The following is a 23,519-nucleotide window of genomic DNA, read 5'->3' as shown; positions in this document are numbered from 1 at the left end:
CAAAGAGTTGAACACAACCAAGCACACAGGCTTTCCAGGTGGCGCTAGTGATAAAATGAATGAGACATAAGAGATGCGGGTTCAATCCCTGGGTCAGGAAGATCCCCTGGAGAAGGAAATGGCAACCCACTCCAGTGTTCTTGCCTGGAGAATCCCATGGACAGAGGAGGCTGGAGGCTACAGTCCAGGGGGTCTCAAAGAGTTGGACATGAGCGAAACCACTTAGCACACACATGAGCATGCACACACAAACAATATAGTGGCCTTCAAAAGAGATATGAGAAACCTCTCTGAAAGAGAAAATGTTATATATATAAATAAACTGACATAGACCAAATAAGAATACTTCAAGTGGCAATAATGGACCATTAGGTAGACATTATAAAATAATTTGGGTTGAAAAACTCATATTTTCTATCAAACCAGCAATTTTTCACAGACTATAATTATGATTCATTAGGTTTCATTCCTTAAGCCCTTAACAGAGAGGCTAGCCTATAGAGTTGCTCAGTGTTTGTGGTCTTAAAGTAGGGGTTGAATTTGAGGCAACAAGAACACAGAAAAAGAATAAAATCATAGGTAACATTTTATATACTAATCACCTACAGAAAAGGTAGAGACAGATATCAAAGAGAATTTGTATGAGTTCAAATAGCCATGATTATATAATCAGAACATGATGCAGCTTTTTCAACCTAGTTTCTTTGGAGCATAAGTGTCTCACCATAACCATAGTAAACTCCTACCCTGTTGAAGCTCTCCTGAGATGTAAGCAAGCATAAAGATGCCTGAATTCCTGTTTAACGCAGCAAGAAAGCATGTGACCCAGACGTTTAGTACAACGTCTCAGCTGCAAACTCCAAAGAAAAATGCAAAGGCATAGAACATGTGAGATATTGTGTATTTCTTTTATTCTTTTTTTCTTAATGCCTATGGTTTATCAGAAATGTGCCTGCATTCTTTGCATCTCTCTGTGTACTTGTGATATTGAATAGAAGAAGTACCAAAAGCCTTGACTCGATAGTGTGATCTGTCATGGTCTACTCTCATGGTACATCAATAAGTGTTAGGACAGTTCTTGAGCTTTTCCAAATAGAGTGGTGGAGGCATAGGTTGAAAAATAAAGTGAAAGTGAAGTCGCTCAGTCATGTCTGACTCTTTGCGACCCGTGGACTGTAGCCCACCAAGCTCCTCCATCCGTGGGATTCTCCAGGCAAGAATACTGGAGTGGGTTGCTATTTCCTTCTCCAGGGGATCTTCCTGACCCAGGGATCAAACCCAGGTCTCCCACATTGCAGGCAGACCCTTTGACCTCTGCGCCACCAGGGAAGACCTTAAATACAAGAATACAGTCTCTCAGAAAACCTCCTATAGAGACACAGAACTTCAGACCCAAGTACTAACATCAAAGAATTCAAGGGAGGAAAGGAAGCCAGGTTGAAAGAAGGGGGAGGAGGTGGAAGAGGGGGGCGAAAAGGGTGGCCTTACAGACGTCTCCTGCCACCTACAGATGCCCAGGCATTATGGGACTTTTCCCTGGGCCTCCAGAGAAGGGAGGACTGGAACTCAGCCCTACCAGAAATCAGACCAGACTAGAACCAGAATTCGAGTTCTCTGCCAAGAGGAGGTGATCAGTCTCCAATCCTCAGCTTAGGCTGAGGGCCCTTAGACCAGATTCCTGCATCCAGGACTGGGGGACTAGAAAAACGGGGAAGGGTTAAGGAGAGGAAAGAGAGAGGGCAGGGGAGAAAGGTCAATAAAGTCAATAAAGTCTCTTGTTCCTTAAATGCTCCTTTAACAGGGTGTTTAGTTAAGAAACGTGACTTTGTGTGCTCAGTCGATCCTTCTTGTCTCTCTCTTTGCAACCCCAGGGACTGTAGCCCACCAGGCTTCTCTGTAAATGGGATTTCTCAAGCAAGAATACTGGAGTGGGCTGCCATTTCTTTTTCCAGAGGATCTTCCTGACCCAAAGATGGAACCCGCGTCTCCTGTGTCTCCTGCATTGGCAGGCGGTAGTCAAGTGTAGTCGGAGAAGGCAATGGCACCCCACTCCAGTACTCTTGCCTGGAAAATCCCATGGATGGAAGAGCCTGGTAGGCTGCAGTCCATGGGGTCATGAAGAGTCTGACTCGACTGAGCTACTTCACTTTAACTTTTCACTATATGCATTGGAGAAGGAAATGGTAACCCACTCCAGTGTTCTTGCCTGGAGAATCCCAGGGGCAGGGGAGCCTGGTGGGCTGCCGTCTATGGGGTTGCACAGAGTCGGACACGACTGAAGCGACACAGCAGCAGCAGTCAAGTGTAGTGGATTTCAAATTAAAAACATGAACAGCTGTACATGGTGGTGATAGTGATGCATCACTGGAGCAAGGGGAGTATTGAATGAAATCTTTGGGAAAATATATGCTAACTTACAATCTTGGAATATTTCTTACTCTATTCTATGTATTTAAGGGAAGCAAATAAGTTACATGTTAGGCTTAGGTTTAGGTTTGTTTCTCACTTGAATATTTAAAAATAAAAATAATAGAATCAAAAAATCAAGGAAAATAACCTAGTCTGGAATCATCACTTAGGGATTATGATTAGTGAAGGCAAAGTATTTAGCCAGAATTAAGACCATTCAATGTTTAGAGAAAAATTTGAAACTCAGGAAGATTATCTAAAGAACATCAGATAATACAAAGCATAGATGAAAAAGTTCTCCTTTTCAAGACAATATGCTGAGATATGAGTTCTATGTTTTATAAAAGAACATTTTATGAAGCTAATAACAATAAACGTGAAGATAGCTATTATTTGTATTATGCTATCAATATATGTTAAGTAGCAGCTTGAGAGTCCCTTGGACTGCAAAGAGATCCAACCAGTCCATTCTGAAGATCAACCCTGAGATTTCTTTTTGGAAGGAATGATGCTAAAGCTGAAACTTCAGTACTTTGGCCACCTCATGCGAAGAGTTGACTCATTGGAAAAGACTCTGATGTTGGGAAGGATTGGTGGCAGGAGAAGAAGGGGACGACAGAGGATGAGACGGCTAGATGGCATCACTGACTCAATGCACGTGGGTCTGAGTGAACTCTGGGAATTGGTGATGGACAGGGAGGCCTGGCGTGCTGCAATTCATGGGGTCGCAAAGAGTCGGACACGACTGAGTGACTGAACTGAACTGAACTGAACTGAGTAGCTTTAAAAAAGAAAAAAAAAACTGTCAGCATACAGTAAGCCTGCAAAACTCATATCTAATGGCATTGGAAAATCTGTGATTAAAATGAAATACTATCCCTGTCCACAAAAGATCTACTCAGTAACGTTCCATTAACATGCCCTACCCAAGTTAATAGATAATATAAGTAAAACAGTGGTTTCCCATTTACATCATTTTTGTACACTGAGGTTTTAGTGTACATAAAACAAACACATCCAGAGCACTGAATTTTCTGTTGTTTACATAAGAGGTATACATATTAGTAAGGTGGAAGATGCATTCATTAAGACAAGCATTTCTTAGTAGAACATCATAGTTGGTAATAAAGCCTGCAGAATATGGAACAAGTCAAAAAAAATTGTGCATTAGTCTTGTCAGATTGCTTACACTCTGTCGTTTTATTTTCAATGACTTGACATTTTATCACTTCTAGAAATTCAACAGCAATAAAGCTAGGGTCATTCAGATTAATTCAAAACTGAAGTAAATCTTCAACTGTGCCAAACTTGGATGGCTTTTGATGTACTATGTAATTACGCTGCCATCATTTTCTGGGCATCCTACTTTTGACACATATGAAACATCTTAATGGCACTACCTGTCCAACACAGATTAAGATATGAAACAGGTGACAAGAAATTATTCCACAGTGGCAATACTAATATATACTTACATATTTATCAATATGAATTCTATGCTTAAATATTAGAACTAATAAATGAATTGAGTGATGATGTAGGATCCAAAATTAATTTGCAGAAATATGTTGCATTTCAATACACTAGTAATGAAATATTGGAAGAAAAATTAAGGAAACAATTCCACGTACAGTTCCATAAAGAATAAAATATCTACCAATAAATATAACCAAGGAGGTGAAAACCTCTACTTTGAAAAATACAAGATATTGATAAAACTACAATCTAAAGATTTAATGCAATCCTAATAAGATACAAACAATATGTTTCACAGAACTGGAAAAAAAAATCTTAAAATTTGTATGAACCCCCCCAAAACCACTAATAGCTGAAGAAATCTTGAGAAAAAAGAATAAAGCTGGAAGTAGTGCGCTCCCTAATTTCAGGCTATAGTACAAAATCAGCCATAAACAAAGAATGAAATCTTGCCATTTGCTGCAACGTGGATGGATCTAGAGGGTATTATGCTATGTAAAATACAAAAATACAGAAAAGGACAAATATCATATGATCTCACTTACATTTGATATTTGAGAAACAAGACTTGCATTGTTGTATAGCAGAAACCAACACAACATCATAAAATTTTTTTTTTAATATTTTAAGAAACTTACAAAACAAAAACAGACTCAGAGATAAGGAGAATGGGGCCTCCCATGTAGCACAACGGTAAAGAATCCACCTGCCAATGCAGGAGACAAGAGACGTGGGTTTGATCCCTGGGTCGGGAAGATCCTCTGGAGGAGGGAATGGCAACCCACTCCAGTATTCCTGCTTGGAGAAGCCCATGGACAGAGGAGCTTGGTGGGCTACAGTCTATAGGGTTGCACGACTGAGAGATTGAGCATGCACGCATACACACACAGACACAGAGAACAAACAATGGGTGATTTCCAGAGGGGAGGAAAGTGTAGGAGAAAAAAAATAGGTAAAGGGAACCGAGAAGTGTATATACTTGAAGTTATAATATAATCAGTGTTACATAGTACAAAGTAATGAATATCATCAATGGTATTGTAATAGCTTTCTATGGGGATAAATGGTCGTTAGATCTACTGTACTGATCTTTTAGTGATGAACTTAAATGTCCAATTGCTATGTTGTACACCTGAAACTAACATTATATTATATGTCAACTATGTGTCAATTTTTAAAGGTAAATTACTACTACTACTACTACTACTACTACTACTACTACTACTACTACTACTACTAAATCGCTTCAGTCGTGTCCGACTCTGTGCGACCCCATGGACTGCAGCCCACCAGTCTCCGCCGTCCCTGGGATTCTCCAGGCAAGAACACTGGAGTGGGTTGCCATTTCCTTCTCCAATGCAGGAAAGTGAAAAGTGAAAGTGAAGTCACTCAGTCGTGTCCAACTCTTAGTGACCCCATGGACTGCAGCCTACCAGGCTCCTCCGTCCATGAGATTTTCCAGGCAAGAGTACTGGAGTGGGGTGCCATTGCCTTCTCCGTAAATTAATTATTGATATTTGCTACAAAATGGATTAACTTTTAAACATGTTAAGTAAGACATATGATATAAAGGATTAAATATTGTATGAATTCATTATATGGGGTGTACAGATAGGAAAATCTATAAAATAAAGTAGATAAAATTATGCCTGGGAGTTGGGGAGGCAAAGGAAAGAGATGGGGGACCTATTCTAATGGGTATGCAGTTTCTTTGAGGATGATAAAAATAGTCTAGAATTAGATCATGGTGATGGTTACACAACTGTGTATGTAAGATACAGCATGCTTGGGGCTGGTGCATGGGGATGACCCAGAGGGATGTGTGGGGAGGGAGGTGGGAGAGGGGTTCATGTTTGGGATCGCATGTACACACGTGGTGGATTCATGTCAATGTATGTCAAAACCAATACAGTACCATAAAGTAAAATAAAGTAAAAATAAAAATTAAAAAAAAAAAAGACTATATCCTCAATAAATAAATATTTTAGGTTAATAAAATTTCTAAGTAACAAAAGTCCTGTATAATCCTAAGAAGTAAATTGAAATATAGGAAATATTTTGATGTATCAGGCACAGGGTTGATTCTCTTGATATTTAAATATCTCTAGCAAAAATAACAATGCTATTATTTGGGTTTTTTGTGCAAAATTATCCAACATTAAAAATATGTATTGTGTTTCAGCCAAGGAGATTTACAGATTTTGGGTAATCTTTAAACACATTAAGAATCTAAAATTAGAAATTTAAGGAATTTCCTGGTGGTCCAGTGGTTAGGACTCTGTTCTCATTGCTGTGGATCTGGGTTCAATTCCTGGTCAGGGAACTAAAGTCTCACAAAACATGTGGAGCTTCCAAAAAGAAAATAATTATAAAAATAATAAAATTGAAAGAATAAACTAAAAATTAAAATATGTGAGTCCACAAATGGGCAACAGTGAGTTGAGGACTGAGCTATAAAATGTAAATATTTTATTAGAGAGTTGGCAGGAGCAAATTGGTCAGCAATTTGAAAAGCCCCATGTTTCAAGGTACAACCTTATGTGATTTCAGCTCTTATAAAGGATTTATCAATTTTAAGAACTTTTTTCAGATATCCAACTTGTATCTTTAATGGTTAGCTCTAGTTTGATGCTTTCCATTTCATTATGTTGTCATCTTTACTGTTTCCTTCCTTTCTTAAATGTAATAGAGTAATGATTTCTTAGGTGGGCGTGAAATTCCTACTTGTATTCTATAGCTGCGTAAGAAATTACCACAAATTGTGTGACTTAAAACAGTTTCTTTTCTGCTGCTGTTTAGTCACTAAGTCGCGACTGACACTTCGTCTACAGACCTGGTCCATAGCCCCATGGTCTGTAGCATGCCAGGCTCCTCTGCTCATGGAATTCTCCAAGCAAGAATACTGCAGTGAGTAGCCATTCCTTTGTCTGAGGGATCCTCCTGATCCAGGGATCAAACTCAGGTCTCCTGTACTGCAGGCAGATTTTTTATTATCTGAGCCACTAAGGAAGCCCAAAATTAGTGCTTTACAATTTTCAAAAAGTTCCAAATACATAATTTCATATTTGTTGTTCAGTACTCAGTCATGTCCGATTCATTAAGATCCCATGTACTACAGCCTGCCTAGCTTCCCTCTCCATCACCAACTCCAAGAGCTTGCTCAAACTCATGTTCATCAAGTCAGTGATGCCATCTAATCATCTAATCCTCTGTCATCCCTTTCTCCTCATGCTCTCAATCTTTCCCAGCATCGGGGTATTTTCCAACGAGTCAGCTCTTCCAGTCAGGTGGCCAAAGTATTGGAGCTTCAGCTTCAGCTACAGCATCAGTCCTTCCAAGGAGTAATCAGGGTTGATTTCCTTTAGGATTGACTGATTTGATCTCCTTCTGGGGCAAAGGAACTCTCAAGAGTCTAGGTTCGATACAGAATACAGGATGCTTGGGTCTGGTGCACTGGGATGATCCAGAGAGATGATATGGGGAGGGAGGAGGGAGGGGGGTTAAGGATTGGGAACTCATGTACACCTGTGGTGGATTCATGTTGATGTATGGCAAAACCAATACAGTATTGTAAAGTAAAGTAAAATAATAATAATAATAATAATAATAATAATAAAGATTAAAAAAAGAAAAAAAAAGTTAAAAAATTTAAAAAGTTTAAAAAAAATAAAATTTAGAAAATAAATGTATATTACTATAAAACTGTTGATTCAGTGATTGAAGTCAAACAATAGTAATCTGTATGTATGATTTACCATCTGATTACAGAGAAGTAAAATGTTGCTTTATTAACATTTTAGAGTTTTAATTATTTAAGTGCGTTTGTGTGTCTTAGTAGTTCCATCATGTTTGACTCTTTGCGACCCAGTGTGCTGTAGCCCGCAGGCACCTCTGTCCATGGAATTCCCCAGGCAAGAATACTGGACATGACTGAACGAGTAACACACACGCATACTGGAGTGGTTTGCCATTCCCTTTTCCAGGGATCTTCCCAATCCAGGGATCAAACCCAGGTCTCCTGCCTTGCAGGCAGATTCTTTACCATCTGAACCACAAGAGAAGTCCTAAGCACACAAAATGATCTTTCTTTACCTATAGAAAATAAAAAGGAAATGAAAGCCAACATCATATCACATGTGACGTTATCTCATATTTTACATAAAAGATAATAACATCGTATGGAGGATAGATCAGCTCCTGAACTTCCAGACTATGACACATCATATTACCAATAGTCGAAAAAAGTACAGTGTGTAAGATGCAACAAAACCCTTTTCCTTTGTCTCCCACTGTTCCTATAGAGTTTCTTCATTAGCCTTTTCTGCTCATCTTTAAATAGGCAGTCCTATGTTGACTTTAATTACCAAAATCTGAATTTGGAAATCAGACATTTCTAGTATATCATATTTATTAATGTTTTGATCCTTAAGCAAAATGAAGACTTAGCTCATCTGCCACTCCACCTCCAAGCCAAACTGGACCAGGGCAGGTGGGGCTTCAGTTTAGAAGTGGATGTCTTTACAGGATTTTCCTCTGTCTTGTCATCCACTTACCAGTAAAACTCCCATCCTGGCTTACTTCAACACAACATCACTGAATACAGATTTGAGAGGAGATGTGCATAAGTGACTGTGAGGATGCGGTAGAGCCAGCTCCAACATACAGATGAGGACACTGAGGTACAAACATGTAGCTACTTATAGTCAGTTAGTTGAACCAATCAAGTGTTATCTCTGCTCTAAACTACAGTTCCTTATTTGGTCTGCCTGTTTCACTTTGGGTTTTTCTGCCTAGTGTCAGTCAAGTGGAGACAATTGTTGAGTTATCAAATAACCCCTTTACAAATACAAATAATTCAAGTTCTTCTTAATTTCAGCTGTATTGATGAATGCAAACTCCAATTAAGGGTGGATTGAGTCTGTTGGATAGACTTGGGCAAAGTTTCTCTTTTCAGTGTTTATAAAATAAATATCAATGAAGATGTAGAGAAGAGAGTATTAAGGGATATAAGAGGTTTCCAGGAAAGTCATTTATCTAAAGATAAAATGACTTCTGCACCCAAGAAAGGAAGATATTTATCACATCTCTTTCAGTTCTTTCAAATCTCTCTTTCTTTTTACATAGCTCCCAAATTTCAAGTACAATTATTTTTATATTTAATTCCATAGTTCTACTGGTTTGTAGATTCAGTAAACATGTGGTTATATTTCGATGCAAAACAAATTACTCTTTATAATATTATTCTTTTTCAAGACTTTATAGTGAAACTTCCAACAAAAAATTCCAAATGAATTATGAAACAAAAACCCATTTATATTACTTAATAATTGTCAGAGATTTCCTGATAGCTGGGGGCTTCCCTGGTGGGTCAGTGGGAAAGAATCTATGTGCCAGTGTAGGAGATGTGGGTTCAGTCCCTGAGTTGAGAAGATGTCCTGCAGAAGGAACTTGCAACCCACCCCAGTAATCTTGCCAGGGAAATACGATGGACAGAGGAGCCTGGCAGATACAGTCCATGGGGCTGCAAAAGAGTTGGATAAAACTTAGCAACTAAAAAGTAACAACAATGATTGTCAGAATAACAACTATTCCTGATTTTCAAATATGTATTAATATATGTGATTTATATAACCACTCCTCCCATTACATAATAGTAAGCATGATGGAGAGCTTGGCAGGAACACACAACATTTCAAGTGCATCAATAATCTTCCACTGTACATTCATTTTATGCAGTACATTCAGTTTAGTTCTTTAGTTCAGTCTCTCAGTCGTGTCCAACTCTTTGCAACCCCATGAATCACAGCACACCAGGCCTCCCTGTCCATTACCAACTCCCAGAGTTCACTCAGGCTGACGTCCATTGAGTCGGTAATTCACCCAGCCATCTCATCCTCTGTCGTCCCCTTTTCCTCCTGCCCCCAACCCCTCCCAGCATCAGAGTCTTTTCCAATGAGTCAACTCTTCGCATGAGGTGGCCAAAGTACTGGAGTTTCAGCTTTAGCATCATTCCTTCCAAAAAACACCCAGGACTGATCTCCTTTAGGATGGACTGGTTGGATCTCCTTGCAGTCCAAGGGACTCTCAAGAGTCTTCTCCAACACCACAATTCAAAAGGATCAATTATTCGGCACTCAGCTTTCTTCACAGTCCAACTCTCACATCCATACATGACCACTGGAAAAACCATAGCCTTGACTAGATGGACCTTTGTTGGCAAAGTAATGTCTCTGCTTTTGAATATGCTATCCAGTTTGGTCATAACTTTTCTTCCAAGGAGTAAGCGTCTTTTAATTTCATGGCTGCAATCACCATCTGCAGTGATTTTGGAGCCAAAAAAAAATAAAGTCTGACACTGTTTCCCCATCTATTTCCCATGAAGTGATGGGACCAGATGCCATGATCTTCGTTTTCTGAATGTTGAGCTTTAAGTCAACTTTTTCACTCTCCTCTTTCACTTTCATCAAGAGGCTTTTTAGTTCCTCTTCACTTTCTGCCATAAGAGTGGTGTCATCTGCATATCTGAGGTTATTGATATTTCTTCTAGCAAACTTGATTCCAGCTTGCACTTCTTCCAGCCCAGCATTTCTCATGATGTACTCTGCATAGAAGTTAAATACGCAGGGTGACTACATATAGCCTTGACATACTCCTTTTCCTATTAGGAACCAGTGTGTTGTTCCATGTCCAGTTCTAACTGTTGCTTCCTGACCTGCATACAGATTTCTCAAGAGGCAGGTTGGGTGGTCTGGTATTCACATCTCGTTCAGAATTTTCCACAGTTTATTGTGATCCACACAGTCAAAGGCTTTGGCATACATTTACAATTCCCTTAAAACCTCCGTTAAATATATAAAACTATCTTTCGTCCTTGTCTATTTAATTTCTGATTCACCTAACAAAACACAATAGGTGAATAATTCTCATTGACATTTTCCAATAATTTCACAAAAATAGGCCACATCAGAGATTTTACTATAAATTATAAATAGATTCAGCATCTTACAAACTATGGTCTTGAGAAATGTTTGAAATTCAAATTCATCTGGTAATACTTATTTAGCCAAAAGTTTGACTTTTCAAAGATTTTTTTGAAATATTCTGATGCTGGGAGTTGGTGATTGACAAGGAGGCCTGGTGTGCTGGAATTCGTGGGGTCACAAAGAGTCAGGCACAACTGAGTGACTGAACTGAACTGAACTGAACTGAACTGACTGATGCTAGTCTAGAATAGTGATATTTGTTAATAGTCACTTCCCACATGATATTTTAGTTTCTTTTAAGCAAAACTAATTTTTTCAATAGCAACAAGTTCATTGATCTGCAAATTTTATTTCTAAATATTCATCATATGTTAATGTATCATGTGTACATGCAATAGTTTAAATTTTCTGTAATTGTCTATATTTTATTTGTTGACTATTCCATATCTCTTCCCTATTTTGTTGCTTATACCTAAAATGATTCACTCGCCTATTACTTCTCATTGCCCTTTGCATAAATTCTATTTTTCATTCTTTCAAGGACAGCTTCAAATCATTTTTGATGAAACTTGTTCTTGTTCCATTTTTTCACAGTTATTTAAATTATGCGTTATGTTTTTTCAGTGTTTTAGTATATTTTGGTACACACTTGCTGTTCCACTGATTAACTCTTATTAGATATTTCAGAGATAGCATTGACAATCTTTCCTTCAACATCCTCTCAGATATACTCTGTAATGATTTGGGTGCCCATCTTACACATTTGTATATCACTGTGTGCATAAGTCCATCATTTACTTTACTTCAAGTAGTATAATTGTCCATTAATTTAATCTCCCCATTATACACAGAGATGCTTGAGGGAAGAGATTAATTTTTTATCTCCTTTATATAGTACAAAAATGAGATAGCCATTTATTCCTCAATAAAACTAGCAATCCATGAAACATTATTCACTAAAGGATACAATTTATTGTGTCCAATATTTGGTATAAAATGTTTCTTATGTACAAAATTTTTTTAATGATTTTTAGTATTGTTTATACATGTTTAACTCATAAATATTGTAGAAGTCCAATTTCTTTGCCTATTTATGCTTAGACCAATAGTAAGGCATATATGAAATAGATTTAAATCATGTGAAGTAAATGGAAATTTAGGATGCTTTCATAACTGTGATTAAAAATGTACACCATTGTTAGAAATATGTTTAAATGTTTGAGGTGATAATGTCTAAGGCTCTCCTTATACTTTCGTCATTCCCCTTCCTGGACTTATACTCAAAATTAAAGATTTATATCCTCTTTAGTCTAATTAAACTCATCCATGCCTCAAGTTACCTTTATCACTTCTATCTTTATGTTAGAAAAGCTTTCTTTTCTTTTTTTTTGGACTTTGATTTCTCTTTGAAATGTTCTGTATTTTCAGCTATTTTCCCCTGATTTTCACTAATTTCAGCATATCAACAGAAAAACTATCCATTAGTTTAAATAATTTCTTTGCCTGCTCTTTATTTTACTTATCTCTGAATCCAGCAGATCACAAAGTCCTTCCTGTTTTGCTACTTCAGATTTCTCAATTCTGCATCTATCTATTCCAAACAACTACCCTAGGTTTGTGCCACATCTTCTCTCTGCTTCAGTGTTTACCAAATTACTTTTCTAACATTGATTTATGACATTGCCACTCTAATCAAAAGCACACACATACATACATAAATATATGTGTCTGTTTCAGGTTCATGGCACTCTGCAACCAACCTTCTCTCTTTCAGTCTGTTAAATTTTTTACTATATCCACATTTCTTCTTAAATTCTATATCCTTCATAAATATTTAATAACAATTCTAGCTTGATCAAATAGCTGTATCCTCTTTACACCAATAATTATTCTTATCATATTACAATTTTGGAATTTTATAGTGGTTGTTATTTATATATACATATAGATATTTGTCTTATAGAGTGCACTGTAGGGTGAGAAGAATAAAGAGAGTATTATTCAATTCACATGTCTTAAGAATCGAGAACAAGTATCATAAATACATATATTTGACTATATAAAAGTGGCAGGAATTTTTGACAATGCAATTTTCAAAGGCTGCTGCTGCTAAGTCGCTTCAGTCTTGTCCAACTCTGTGCTACCCCATACACAGCAGCCCACTAAGCTCCTCTGTCCCTGGGATTCTCCAGGCAAGAACACTGGAGCGGGTTGCCATTTCCTTCTCCAATGCAGGAAAGTGAAAAGTGAAAGTGAAGTCGCTCAGTCGTGCCTGACTCTTAGCGACCCCATGGACTGGAGCCTACCAGGCTCCTCCGTCCATGGGATTTTCCAGGCAAGAGTACTGGAGTGGGGTGCCATTGCCTTCTCCTTTTCAAAGGCTCCAGTAACAATAAAATAAACTTAAAGCATTTTAAGACAACTGGGGAAATGATATTAACAATCAGAGCATATATTCTTTACTCTGAGTAAAACTGTTTGATAGTATTAATATTATTGTTATAATTGCCATCTCAATGACATCACTTGCTGTCCATCTCATAAGCTCAGCTTCTCTGAGAATCTGCTACTAGAGCAATGGAGCAACCAGGTTCCAATCTTCTATACTTTGCAATATTGAGAACAGGACCAAGTAGATCATAAAAAAGTGTCAGCACTATTTTAAAAAGATTCATATACTTATCCACAAAGCACAATATGATATTCACAGGGACAATAATAAGAGAGATGGTTTTAAAGTTCTATTGTTTTTCATTTGGTTACATCTGCTATACAGTCTACTGAAATTCAGTAGACCCGTCTCACTGGAGAATTGGGAGTGCAAAGTTTTTCACTGAGCTTGCATTCAAATTGTATTCACTTTGATAAAATTTGAATTCAGCCTCAAAGCATCAGTATCTGACATTCATAAACTCTTTGGAAGACGCCTAAGCAAGATATAAAAATATATATAAGTGCTTAATTGTTAAAATAAAAAACTTTCAAAATACTTAATTTAAAATGACTGCAGTTTAGTATGCAGTCTCCACCCATATAGGTGAAATTTATAAAATTCCTATAAGGAATAGAATTTTGTGCAAATTAAAAAATTCTCATGAGATGCAAAATAATTAACTCATTACCTCTAGTTAATGAATAATGAAAAAGCCATCTCAGAGAATCAACACTTGCCCCTTCATCACCGTAAACTGGTGGATTTCAAATCGTGCCCTGCAGACTACCTATACCAGAGTCTATTGGAATGCTTATTTACAATTCAGATTTCTGGGTCTAAGCTCTGTCAACTGAAGCATTGCTTTTATCACTACAACATAGGATCCCAAAGGATTCCTAAGGCAAACATGATTTGAGAACCACCGGGAGACCACTGGTGAGTAAGTTCCAGATTATCAATTGTATGTCTTATCTTCAGGAGATAGTTATTTTTTATTTGGTTTCATTTAAATAGACAAAAACCCATTTGGGAATTAAACTGAAAGCATTTATTCCACTTAGTGAAAAGCTAGTTTTATAATGTGCTTTGGCTTATTTTTCAAGAATAGAAATAGAATCATCAAATATAATGACTCATACCTACATTCTATGTGAGAAGTAAAAAATTATTGAGTATAAACTTTTTGTGTACTTTTTTAATGCCTGAAATTTATAATTTTTAATGCTTTTTTAGGGCTTCCCAGTTGGCGCTAGTGGTAAAGAATCATCCTGCCAATGCAGGAGATCTAAGAGACCCAGGTCTAATCCCTGAGTTGGGAAGATCCCTGCAGGAGGGCACAACAATCATACTCCAGTATTCTTGCCTTAAGAATCCCATAGACAGAGGAGCTTGATGGGCTATGGTTCATGGAGTCACAAAGAGTTAGACATGACTGAAGCAACTTAGCATGCATGCACACAATGCTTTTTAAACATTTCCTCCCAAATGAAGATAATGTCTAATTGTCAAATATCATAGATACATACAATATTAAAGATCAACTTATATAAAATTTTTGTCTTAGTCATACTTTTAGGAGGTATTGAGCAGCTGAACACACACACACACAATGTAAAAGCCACAGATTAGAATAAATTGTCAGAGAATGCTAGAAAAGTGGTATATGTTTGAAATTTCTTAAATAAAATTTAACTATGGGAATTAAACTGTGTATTAAAGTTGATGCTAAATTGGCACTAGTATTAAATTTGAGAAACATACACAAACATGAGTTTATATCATTAACCCCTTCACATATTATTTTTTTCTTACCACTTACAACCAACACCCATTTCCAATTAAGGAAAGTCTTAACATTCATTTGATCTACACTGTTAAATTTGCATACAACTGATCTATGCCACTCTTCCAATCTCAAATATTTGAGTGAAGCTGAAGCAGGCTTTCTCACTTAAATAGCAGTGGAACTTACATAAGACCAATTATTTTAGTCATTTTTCTTCTGCTATTTCATTCAGAGTAATTGCTACCATCTCTTTCTAATTCTTTCACTTAAAATAACATATTGGAGACAGCAATAAGAACAGAAATCCCACCTTTGCCTCAGAGGCGTCTTTAGAATCATGCTGGGGTTTTTAACAGTTTATTTGTGCTTGACCAGCAGGTAGGAAGCAAGCCCTTGGCCAGAGTCTCCAGATAAACTAGGAGATAAGATTTGTACATATTTCATACCCTAACAGGCCCAGAAGGAGAATGTGAAAAGAACTGAAGTGATTCTCAGCATGTACATATTAAGCCGCTTCAGTCCTGTCTGACTCTGAGACCCCATGGACTGTAGCCCACCAGGCTCCTCTGTCCATGGGATTCTCCAGGCCAGAATACTGGAGTGGGTTGCTATGCCTTCCTCCAGGGCACATAATTACATATTCAGCTGTATCCTGGGCGTTCAAAATTCAGGAAGCATTTTTTCCTGTAATGTTATTTAAATAAATATATAAATCTATATAAAGTTTTAAAATTTCAAATTGCATATTAAAAACAAGTATAAAATATATAAATATGCAAGTATATCTAAAAATAAATTTAAATCTTGAACATGTATCTTTAATGGGTGATCTCAGTCATCCTCATAATAAACAAACTTTGGATACCTGGGAGAATGTGAAAATACATTTTTGAAGGCTGGATCTGAGTAGCGGTTTTTAGTTCTTTTTTCAGAATAATTTATTACATGGTTTTACCAAGAAAATTTCAGTGTCAAAGCTCACCATTTTCCGTTTAGCAAATGGTGAACAAAGAGAAAGAGACTTTGTGACCCCTCTGGGTGTAACTGGGTTCATACTGATTCTAATAAAAATCTTTATTAATTACATATTATAATGACTACTTCCTTAAACATAAACAAACTATTATAAATTTTAAACTATTACAAGAGCCTGTCTTGACTCAGATGCCAAAAAAGTATTGATAGGATGAAATGAAGAGATACGTTTTAATTAAACAGATCAATATTTTTCAATAAGTGAAAATATTTGTATCGCCATTTACTTAATAATTCAATGACTAATCTGGGCATCTTGTCACCTTTCTATATCATACATTTTCAATTTAAGAAAACATACATAGTTGGGTATAAGTATGTATATATTTGGGCTTCCCTGGTGGCTCAGACAGTAAAGAATCTGCTTGCAATGCAAGAGACACAAATTTGATCCCTGGGTCAGATTTGGAGAAGGGAATGGCTGCCCACTCCAGTATTCTTGCTTGGACAATTCCACGGACAAAGTAGCCTGGCAGGTTACAGTTTATGGGGTTGCAAAGAGTCAGACACAACTGAATGACTAACAGTTTCACTTTCATGTGTATATTTATGCATAATTCTGTAGTTTTTGATAGTTTGTGCAAAAAAGATCAGATATTGCTCATTGTGCAGTAGGAATTTTGGCTGATGCATTTAATTCTTTAATTTTAGATTGTTTTCATATTAACTGAAGGACAATAACATTGTTTTCTGGGGTGAATTTTAATATATTTAAATATTTTATTTGTTAAATTAGCAAACTGTAACATGGATACAATGATATATTTTATAAAGTAACTAATGTACTAATATTATTGACATAATTGAATCAAAATTCCTATAATGAGAAACAGTCAATATAAACAAATATGTTAATTATTAGATCAAAACAAACCTTTTTTTATTTGTTTTTTTTTTTTTTTTGGCCACACCACACCAAACCACTTATGGGATCTTAGTTTCCTGACCAGGGATTGAACTTGGGCCACCACAGTGAAATCACTGAGTCCTAACCAGTGGGTTGCCGGGGAATTCTCAAAAAAACAGACTTACTTTAAAATGTTGCTTATGACTAAGAAATTGTCTTAAAACAAATATTAATGACCTATGTTCTAAATTCAAATTTGTTTACCATGCAAACAGTTCTTTCATGCTTATACTGAAAAAATAAATAAATAAAAGCACACACTTCTTTACATTTCCTATAAATTACTTCTTTTCATCTAAAATATGAAGGACTTTATTTCACCTAAGTTGCTTTCTTATTCATTATAAAATTATTATTACAGAAGAGATAAGTAAGAGAAGTATTTTGCCTAATGTGAATTAACCACATCACTTAATTGATTTGATCTCATAGTGTATAATTTAGATAAGCTTGTTAGATGATTTTGTCATTTAGAATTCAAGTAATGGAAACCACCAGTGTTTTGCTGGTAGCTTGTTTTGACAGATGGAGATCCTCAATGGATGTACTTGATTATAGCAGATGGAAGTTATATAACTATATGTAAAAGATTTTACAAAGAAAACTTTTAATCTTCATTTGACTGCAGGTAGAGCTCTTTACACTTGCATCATACAAATGGCTATGCCATTTAATTTTATTTTCATTTCTAACAGATTTATAGTAGGAAATGGATGGAAATGGGTGCTTAACAATGTTACACATGCATATGTACACACACAAAGTCAAAACAAATTATGATTAGTAAATTTTAAGAAATAATCTTGTCCATTTTTAAGCAACAATAAAATGTAGCTCCATGAAGTTTATCTGAAGGAGAAATTTTTTCCAGCATAATTGATTGATAGATAAGAACTAATATAGCTGGTTATGGGAAATTCTCTTTTTAAGTTACAATATGTATGAAATACATGTTTTCTTGACTTTTATATTCAAATGGTTAATATTTCAGTTTGTCATTTTATGTTATATTTTCAGTTTAATTGATCCATGGGAGAAACACTCCTGCACAAAGAGCATTGGCTTCTGTAGAGGTGGTTTTTCTGTTTTTAAATGTATTCTGTATTTTCCTCTGAAGGATGTAATTCAAAATGACAGTACATTAAAAAGAGCTTGACACAAGTCATGTAAAGTTTCAAGGGGATTAATTTTTTATTCATGCAAAATGTGAAAAACCCTCTTCTTTCTCATGATTCAAAAATATCTCTCACCCTATTATATTTTCAGGCTATAGTTCAAATGTGCATGTAACGCTTGCATATTTGAAGAAAGAAAATAATTAGATCACAGTGATCCATTTGATATATTTATTCTACCCTTTCATTTCTGTTTACAGTGACAATTCAACATATGTCATGTGACTTTTTGCAGATATGTCTTAAAAGTATGGTTTTAGAGTTGCAGGTAAAAGAAAACAATAGATTTTTATTTTTATATTATGTTGCACTGGAAGAAATTTGAACTGCAGAGTCAAAAAAGGGTTGCTAGTTTTGATGATCTTGGGCAAGTTAATCTCTCTAAGCCTCAGTTTTCTTAACAGCAAAACATGGAATATAAAGACCTCAAAGTATTTCCAAAGAAAAAGATTAAGTTCTGACACAGCATGTAAATGCTCTAAAAGTTCAAATACCCTTACCTCCCAATCCTTCTTCTGGGTCTCATCTAGTTACTCTTATACCTACAGATTCAACTTTGAATAAATTCCAAACAAGCCTGCTGTTTTAGCCAGATTCTTTTCCCTAGCAAAGACCTGGAGTTGTTTTTCCTGTTGCCCTGGGACCTGAGTGCACCATCTTGGTTCCCTGCCTATACTCTAGTTTCTCTCCCACTGAGACATGTTCATTTCCTTGTTGTATTCCAGTCTATTTGTCTGATGGCTGCACAAACTTTTGTGAACTACCCTTCATTCATATTCAGAAGCTGTTTCTTTCCAATGGTTGAGTTTTATACTCCTCATCTGAAAAACTTTACCATCATCCTTGTGAATAAAAGTATTGACACCACCTAAGATCATCTCTGTTGTCTCCTATACACTAGACTGAACTTATTTTATATGCATAAAATCCAAAACAGGATTTTAAATCACAATACCACCTTTTATGTAAAAGTATACTAATCCTTCAAACTAGTTTCCTCAATTAGCTATTACAAATTGCCACAAATACATAGTAAAAATATTAAAAATCAGTATTTTTCAGGTGAGAATATGTTCTTTGTTAATGCCGTATGATAGAGAATCAAATACTTTATTTTTTCCATTTATGTATTTATTTATACTTTTTCTGTTTCCCTTAATAGAAGAGAAAGAGTAAGGGAAGCTCTAGGGCTCTGTTATTAGTCACAACGTATTATTTGCTAGCTATTTGTCATACACATCCCATTTGCTAAAGTAGGGTGATTTCTAATTGCCAGTCTTATAACATTTGTTCAGTACACTGATTTTCTGATCACTAATTAAAGATATTTTCACAAAAAAATATGTTGGTAGTTTTAAGAAAAAAATGACCAAGTATTAGAGTACATAAAACCATACAGCTAAAGGAATAAAATATCCATTTAGCTAAATGTTCTCAGTGTTATATACTTTGGTAGATAAACTCACCTGGAAGTAGATGAGGAAAATCATTTTGCTTTGTTTTATAAAACTGCTCATGCAAAACAGTGACTTCATCAAGTTCCTTATAGAAACAATGATAGAAATATTCACTTTCTGTATTCTAAGTTCTAGGAACACTGAACTACAATCCTAGAAAAGTACCAAAAATCAAACAGGTACTTATTGGTGTTAAATGTAATACTGCAAAAGAAAACTAGATATAACACAGGTGAGAGGTATTCATTTTCAACAAGAAACATTGAATTACAGAAAAGAGATAAGTGTGAATTATTCTATTATCATAGAAACTGTAGCAATTTTCACCTACTGCCAAACAAATAAAATACAACTAAAGTAATGAAATAGCATCACTATATCATATGATATCTCTAGGGAATTATACAGAGATAATTTAACATATATAATTAATAAAGTGAAGACAGAAAATTTTATGTTAGTTGTATAACAAATAGTACAGTGGGATGTGCATCATAAGTCAAATTATACAGCAATTTTCATATTGTATTACTTTTTCAATTAGTAAGAAATTAGACAAGATCCCAACCTACTATGAATATTTTATTTTCATATGAATTGATAACATAAGTTGTATAATTATTGACTCATTTATGTTACTTTATATTAAAATCACACTATGTATGACTCTAATGGAAAAATGTAATTCTGAGGACATTTAATTTTTAGCTTCTGCTTCCTAAAGAACAAAAATGTCTGGAAAATCATTACTAGTCCTGTAAAATTCAATGAAATGTTAAACATTTTTTTAAAAAGCTGCACTGATTTAGAGTTAACAGGAAAGAACGTACTTTTGGGGAATCGAGGTGGATTGTCATTGACATCTGTGAGGGTGATGTTGACTATTGTCGTTCCAGCTAGCCCTCCCAGCTGTCCACCCATATCCTTGGCTTGGATGAGGACTTGGTATTGTTCTTTGACTTCCCTGTCCATGTTTGGCAAAGCTGTTCTAATAACACCTTAAGGGGAAAAAAAATAGAAAACAAATATCACAAATGTTCAGTTTTTCAAAATAGTCCACAACAAGAAAATGATTCTATATAGATTCTTTAGCAAAGACATGCTAACAAAAATTATGTGTTTTTTTAACTAATTTAGTTTAATTGGAGGCTAATTACTTTACAATATTGTAGTGGTTTTTGCCATACATTGACATAGATCAGCCACAGGTGCGTGTGTCCCCCAATTCTGAATCCCCCTCCCACTTCCCTTCTTACCCCATCCCTCTGGGTTGTCCCAGAGCACTGGCTTTGAGTGCCCTGCTTCATTCATTGAACTTGCACTGGTCATCTATTTTACATATGGTAATATACATGTTTCAGTGATATTCTCTGAAGTCATCCCACCTTCACCTTTGCCCACATACTCCAAAAGCCTGTTTTTACATCTGTGTCTCTTTTGCTGCTTTGCATATAGGATCATCATTATGATCTTTCTAAGTTCCAAATACATGCATTAATATACTGTATTGGTGTTTCTCTTTCTGACTTACTGCACTTTGTATAATAGACTCCAGTTTCATCCACATCATTAGAATTGACTCAAACACATTCATTTTTATAGCTGAGTAATATTCCATTGTATATATGTACCACAACTTCCTTATCCACTCATCTGCTGATGGGCATCTAGGTTGCTTCCATGTCCTGGCTATTGTAAACAGTGCTGCAATGAACATTGGGGTACATGTGTCTCTTTCAATTCTGGTTTTCTCAATGTGTATGCCCATCAATGGGATTGCTGGGCCATATGGGAATTCTATTTCTAGTTTTTTTAAGGAATCTCCACACTGTTCTCCCCTGTACCAGTATGCATTCCCACAAGCACTGTAAGAGGGTTCCTTTTTCTCCACACCCTCTCTAGCATTTATTGTTTGTAGATTTTTTGATGGTGGCCATTCTGACCAGCATGAGATGATACCTCATTATGGTTTTGATTTGTATTCTCTACTAATGAATGATGTTGAGCATATTTTCATGTTTATTAGTCACCTATATGTCTTCTTTGGAGAAATGTCTGTTTAGTTCTTTGGCCCATTTTTTTATTGGGTTGTACGTTTTTCTGGTATTGCGTTGCATAAGCTGCTTGCATATTTTGGAATTTAATTCATTTTCAGTGGTTTCATTTGCTTTATTCCCCCCCCCCAATAAATTATGTGTAGTTTTAAAAGTGAAACACCCACAATGTCCGATAGTTTGGATATAACTCAATATATTGTGGTAATATCCATTTCCTGACATTTGCACAGCATTGTGGAATATGGTTAAGGACCTCACTAAGTCAACCCCAATTAGACATAATTTACACAGAATCATCTTACCTTTAAAAAAATAAATTGTTAAAAATGTATATTTTATATGTACATGCTCAGTCACTAAGTCATGTCCAATTCTTTGCAACCCCATGGACTATAGCCTGCCAGACTCCTCTGTCCATGGGATTTTCTAGGCAATGATACTGGAGCTTGTTGCCATTTCCTAAGTGATTACAGTGAGCAGGAGATTTCTAAAAACTGCCATATTCTTCTTCATTCTTATTTTTTTAGGATACATATATTAACTTTTTAAAATACTTGAAATATTTTATTTGTATATTTTCTTTTATTTCTCAGGATTCCTGTCATTAATTTTAGTCACAGATTTTTTTTTTTTTTAACTTAGATTTCATTAAGCTTTGCCATTGTTGGGAGTTTTGTCTCTATTATCACTAAGTTACTCCACCCTCTAATGCAGTGCTCATCATTCAGAAAAAAACTTGATAAGATTGTGTTGACCATCTGACTAGTGGAATAACTAGCTGAATAAAGGAAGGAATCTATAAATAATTTATAATCATGAATCATTTGATATATATGCATATTTATATAGCCTACACATTTTCTGCCCTTATGTCCAAGTGTAGAACTGTATTTATATGTACTCATAGTGAAAAAATTAAAACCTTCTGGATTTATTAAATGAATTTTATAACACTAATATATACCCCATAATTTTAAGGGGAGATTGCAGATAATTTGGCTTAAATGTATGTGTGTCTAGTATTGCTATTTCTTAAATAATAAGGCTTACATGAATAATAAATTTAATATAAGTTGTCAACACAAAATATAGAGTCCAAATCATAAACTGAATACATATCCCTAGTTCTTCTGTATTTATCTAATGCTGTTCTTTTGTTAATTTAGATTTAACTACAATCTGAGTTTTCTTCTAGCCCTTGGCAGCAAAAAGTTGCAAAAAAGCAAATTCCACTTTTGCTCCTTCTGTTTCATTTATGCTCTACTACTCACTTACTATTTCAATCTGTCTGTCCTTTCTGCAGCTTGGATTTCTGATGTTTCATTTCCAAAGGTCTTAGCTAAGATCCTTCATCTCCACATCTTGGCTTGGTCCTGCACGCCTTAAGCTACATGACTTCTGCCTGCCTTATAATATTTATATTATCTAAATAACTGCCTGACTTTAATTCACATTCATGCTATAGTTTCCTTTTTTGATAAGATTTGTGTTTACTCAATGCATTTCTAGTATGAACATAGGTATATTTTTTATTTTACTCAGTTCATTTCTAATACGACAGTTTCCAATATCACAATGGACTTTCCTTCCCTGGTGGCTCAGTGGTAAAGAATCCAACTGCCAATGGTGGAGACACAGATTTGATCCCTGGGTTAGGAAGATTTCCAGGAGAAAGAAATGGCAACCCATTCCAGTATTCTTGCCTAGAGAAACCCAAGGACAGAGAAGCCTGGCAGGCTACAGTCCATGGGGTTGCAAAGAGTGGGACATGACTTAGTGACTAAGCAAAAACAACAATAA

The 23,519-nt window shown here is 35.7% G+C and overlaps 1 protein-coding gene across 2 annotated transcripts in view; it reads right to left on the bottom strand.

Annotated features, from left to right (window-relative positions):
* The window catches only part of CDH12 (cadherin 12), a 326,948-nt gene that overhangs the window by 68,078 nt on the left and 235,351 nt on the right, over positions 1-23,519 (bottom strand). For both annotated transcript variants that reach the window (XM_068990423.1, XM_068990424.1), the window contains one exon: positions 20,493-20,660. In XM_068990423.1, coding sequence (XP_068846524.1) covers positions 20,493-20,660 — 168 coding nt within the window. The remainder of the gene's footprint in view (positions 1-20,492; positions 20,661-23,519) is intronic.

This window comes from Capricornis sumatraensis, chromosome 18, assembly GCF_032405125.1.
Source record: "Capricornis sumatraensis isolate serow.1 chromosome 18, serow.2, whole genome shotgun sequence".
Lineage (NCBI taxonomy): Eukaryota > Metazoa > Chordata > Mammalia > Artiodactyla > Bovidae > Capricornis > Capricornis sumatraensis.
Note: the sequence above shows the minus strand (reverse complement) of the source record. Positions and strands in the feature narration are given on the sequence as shown.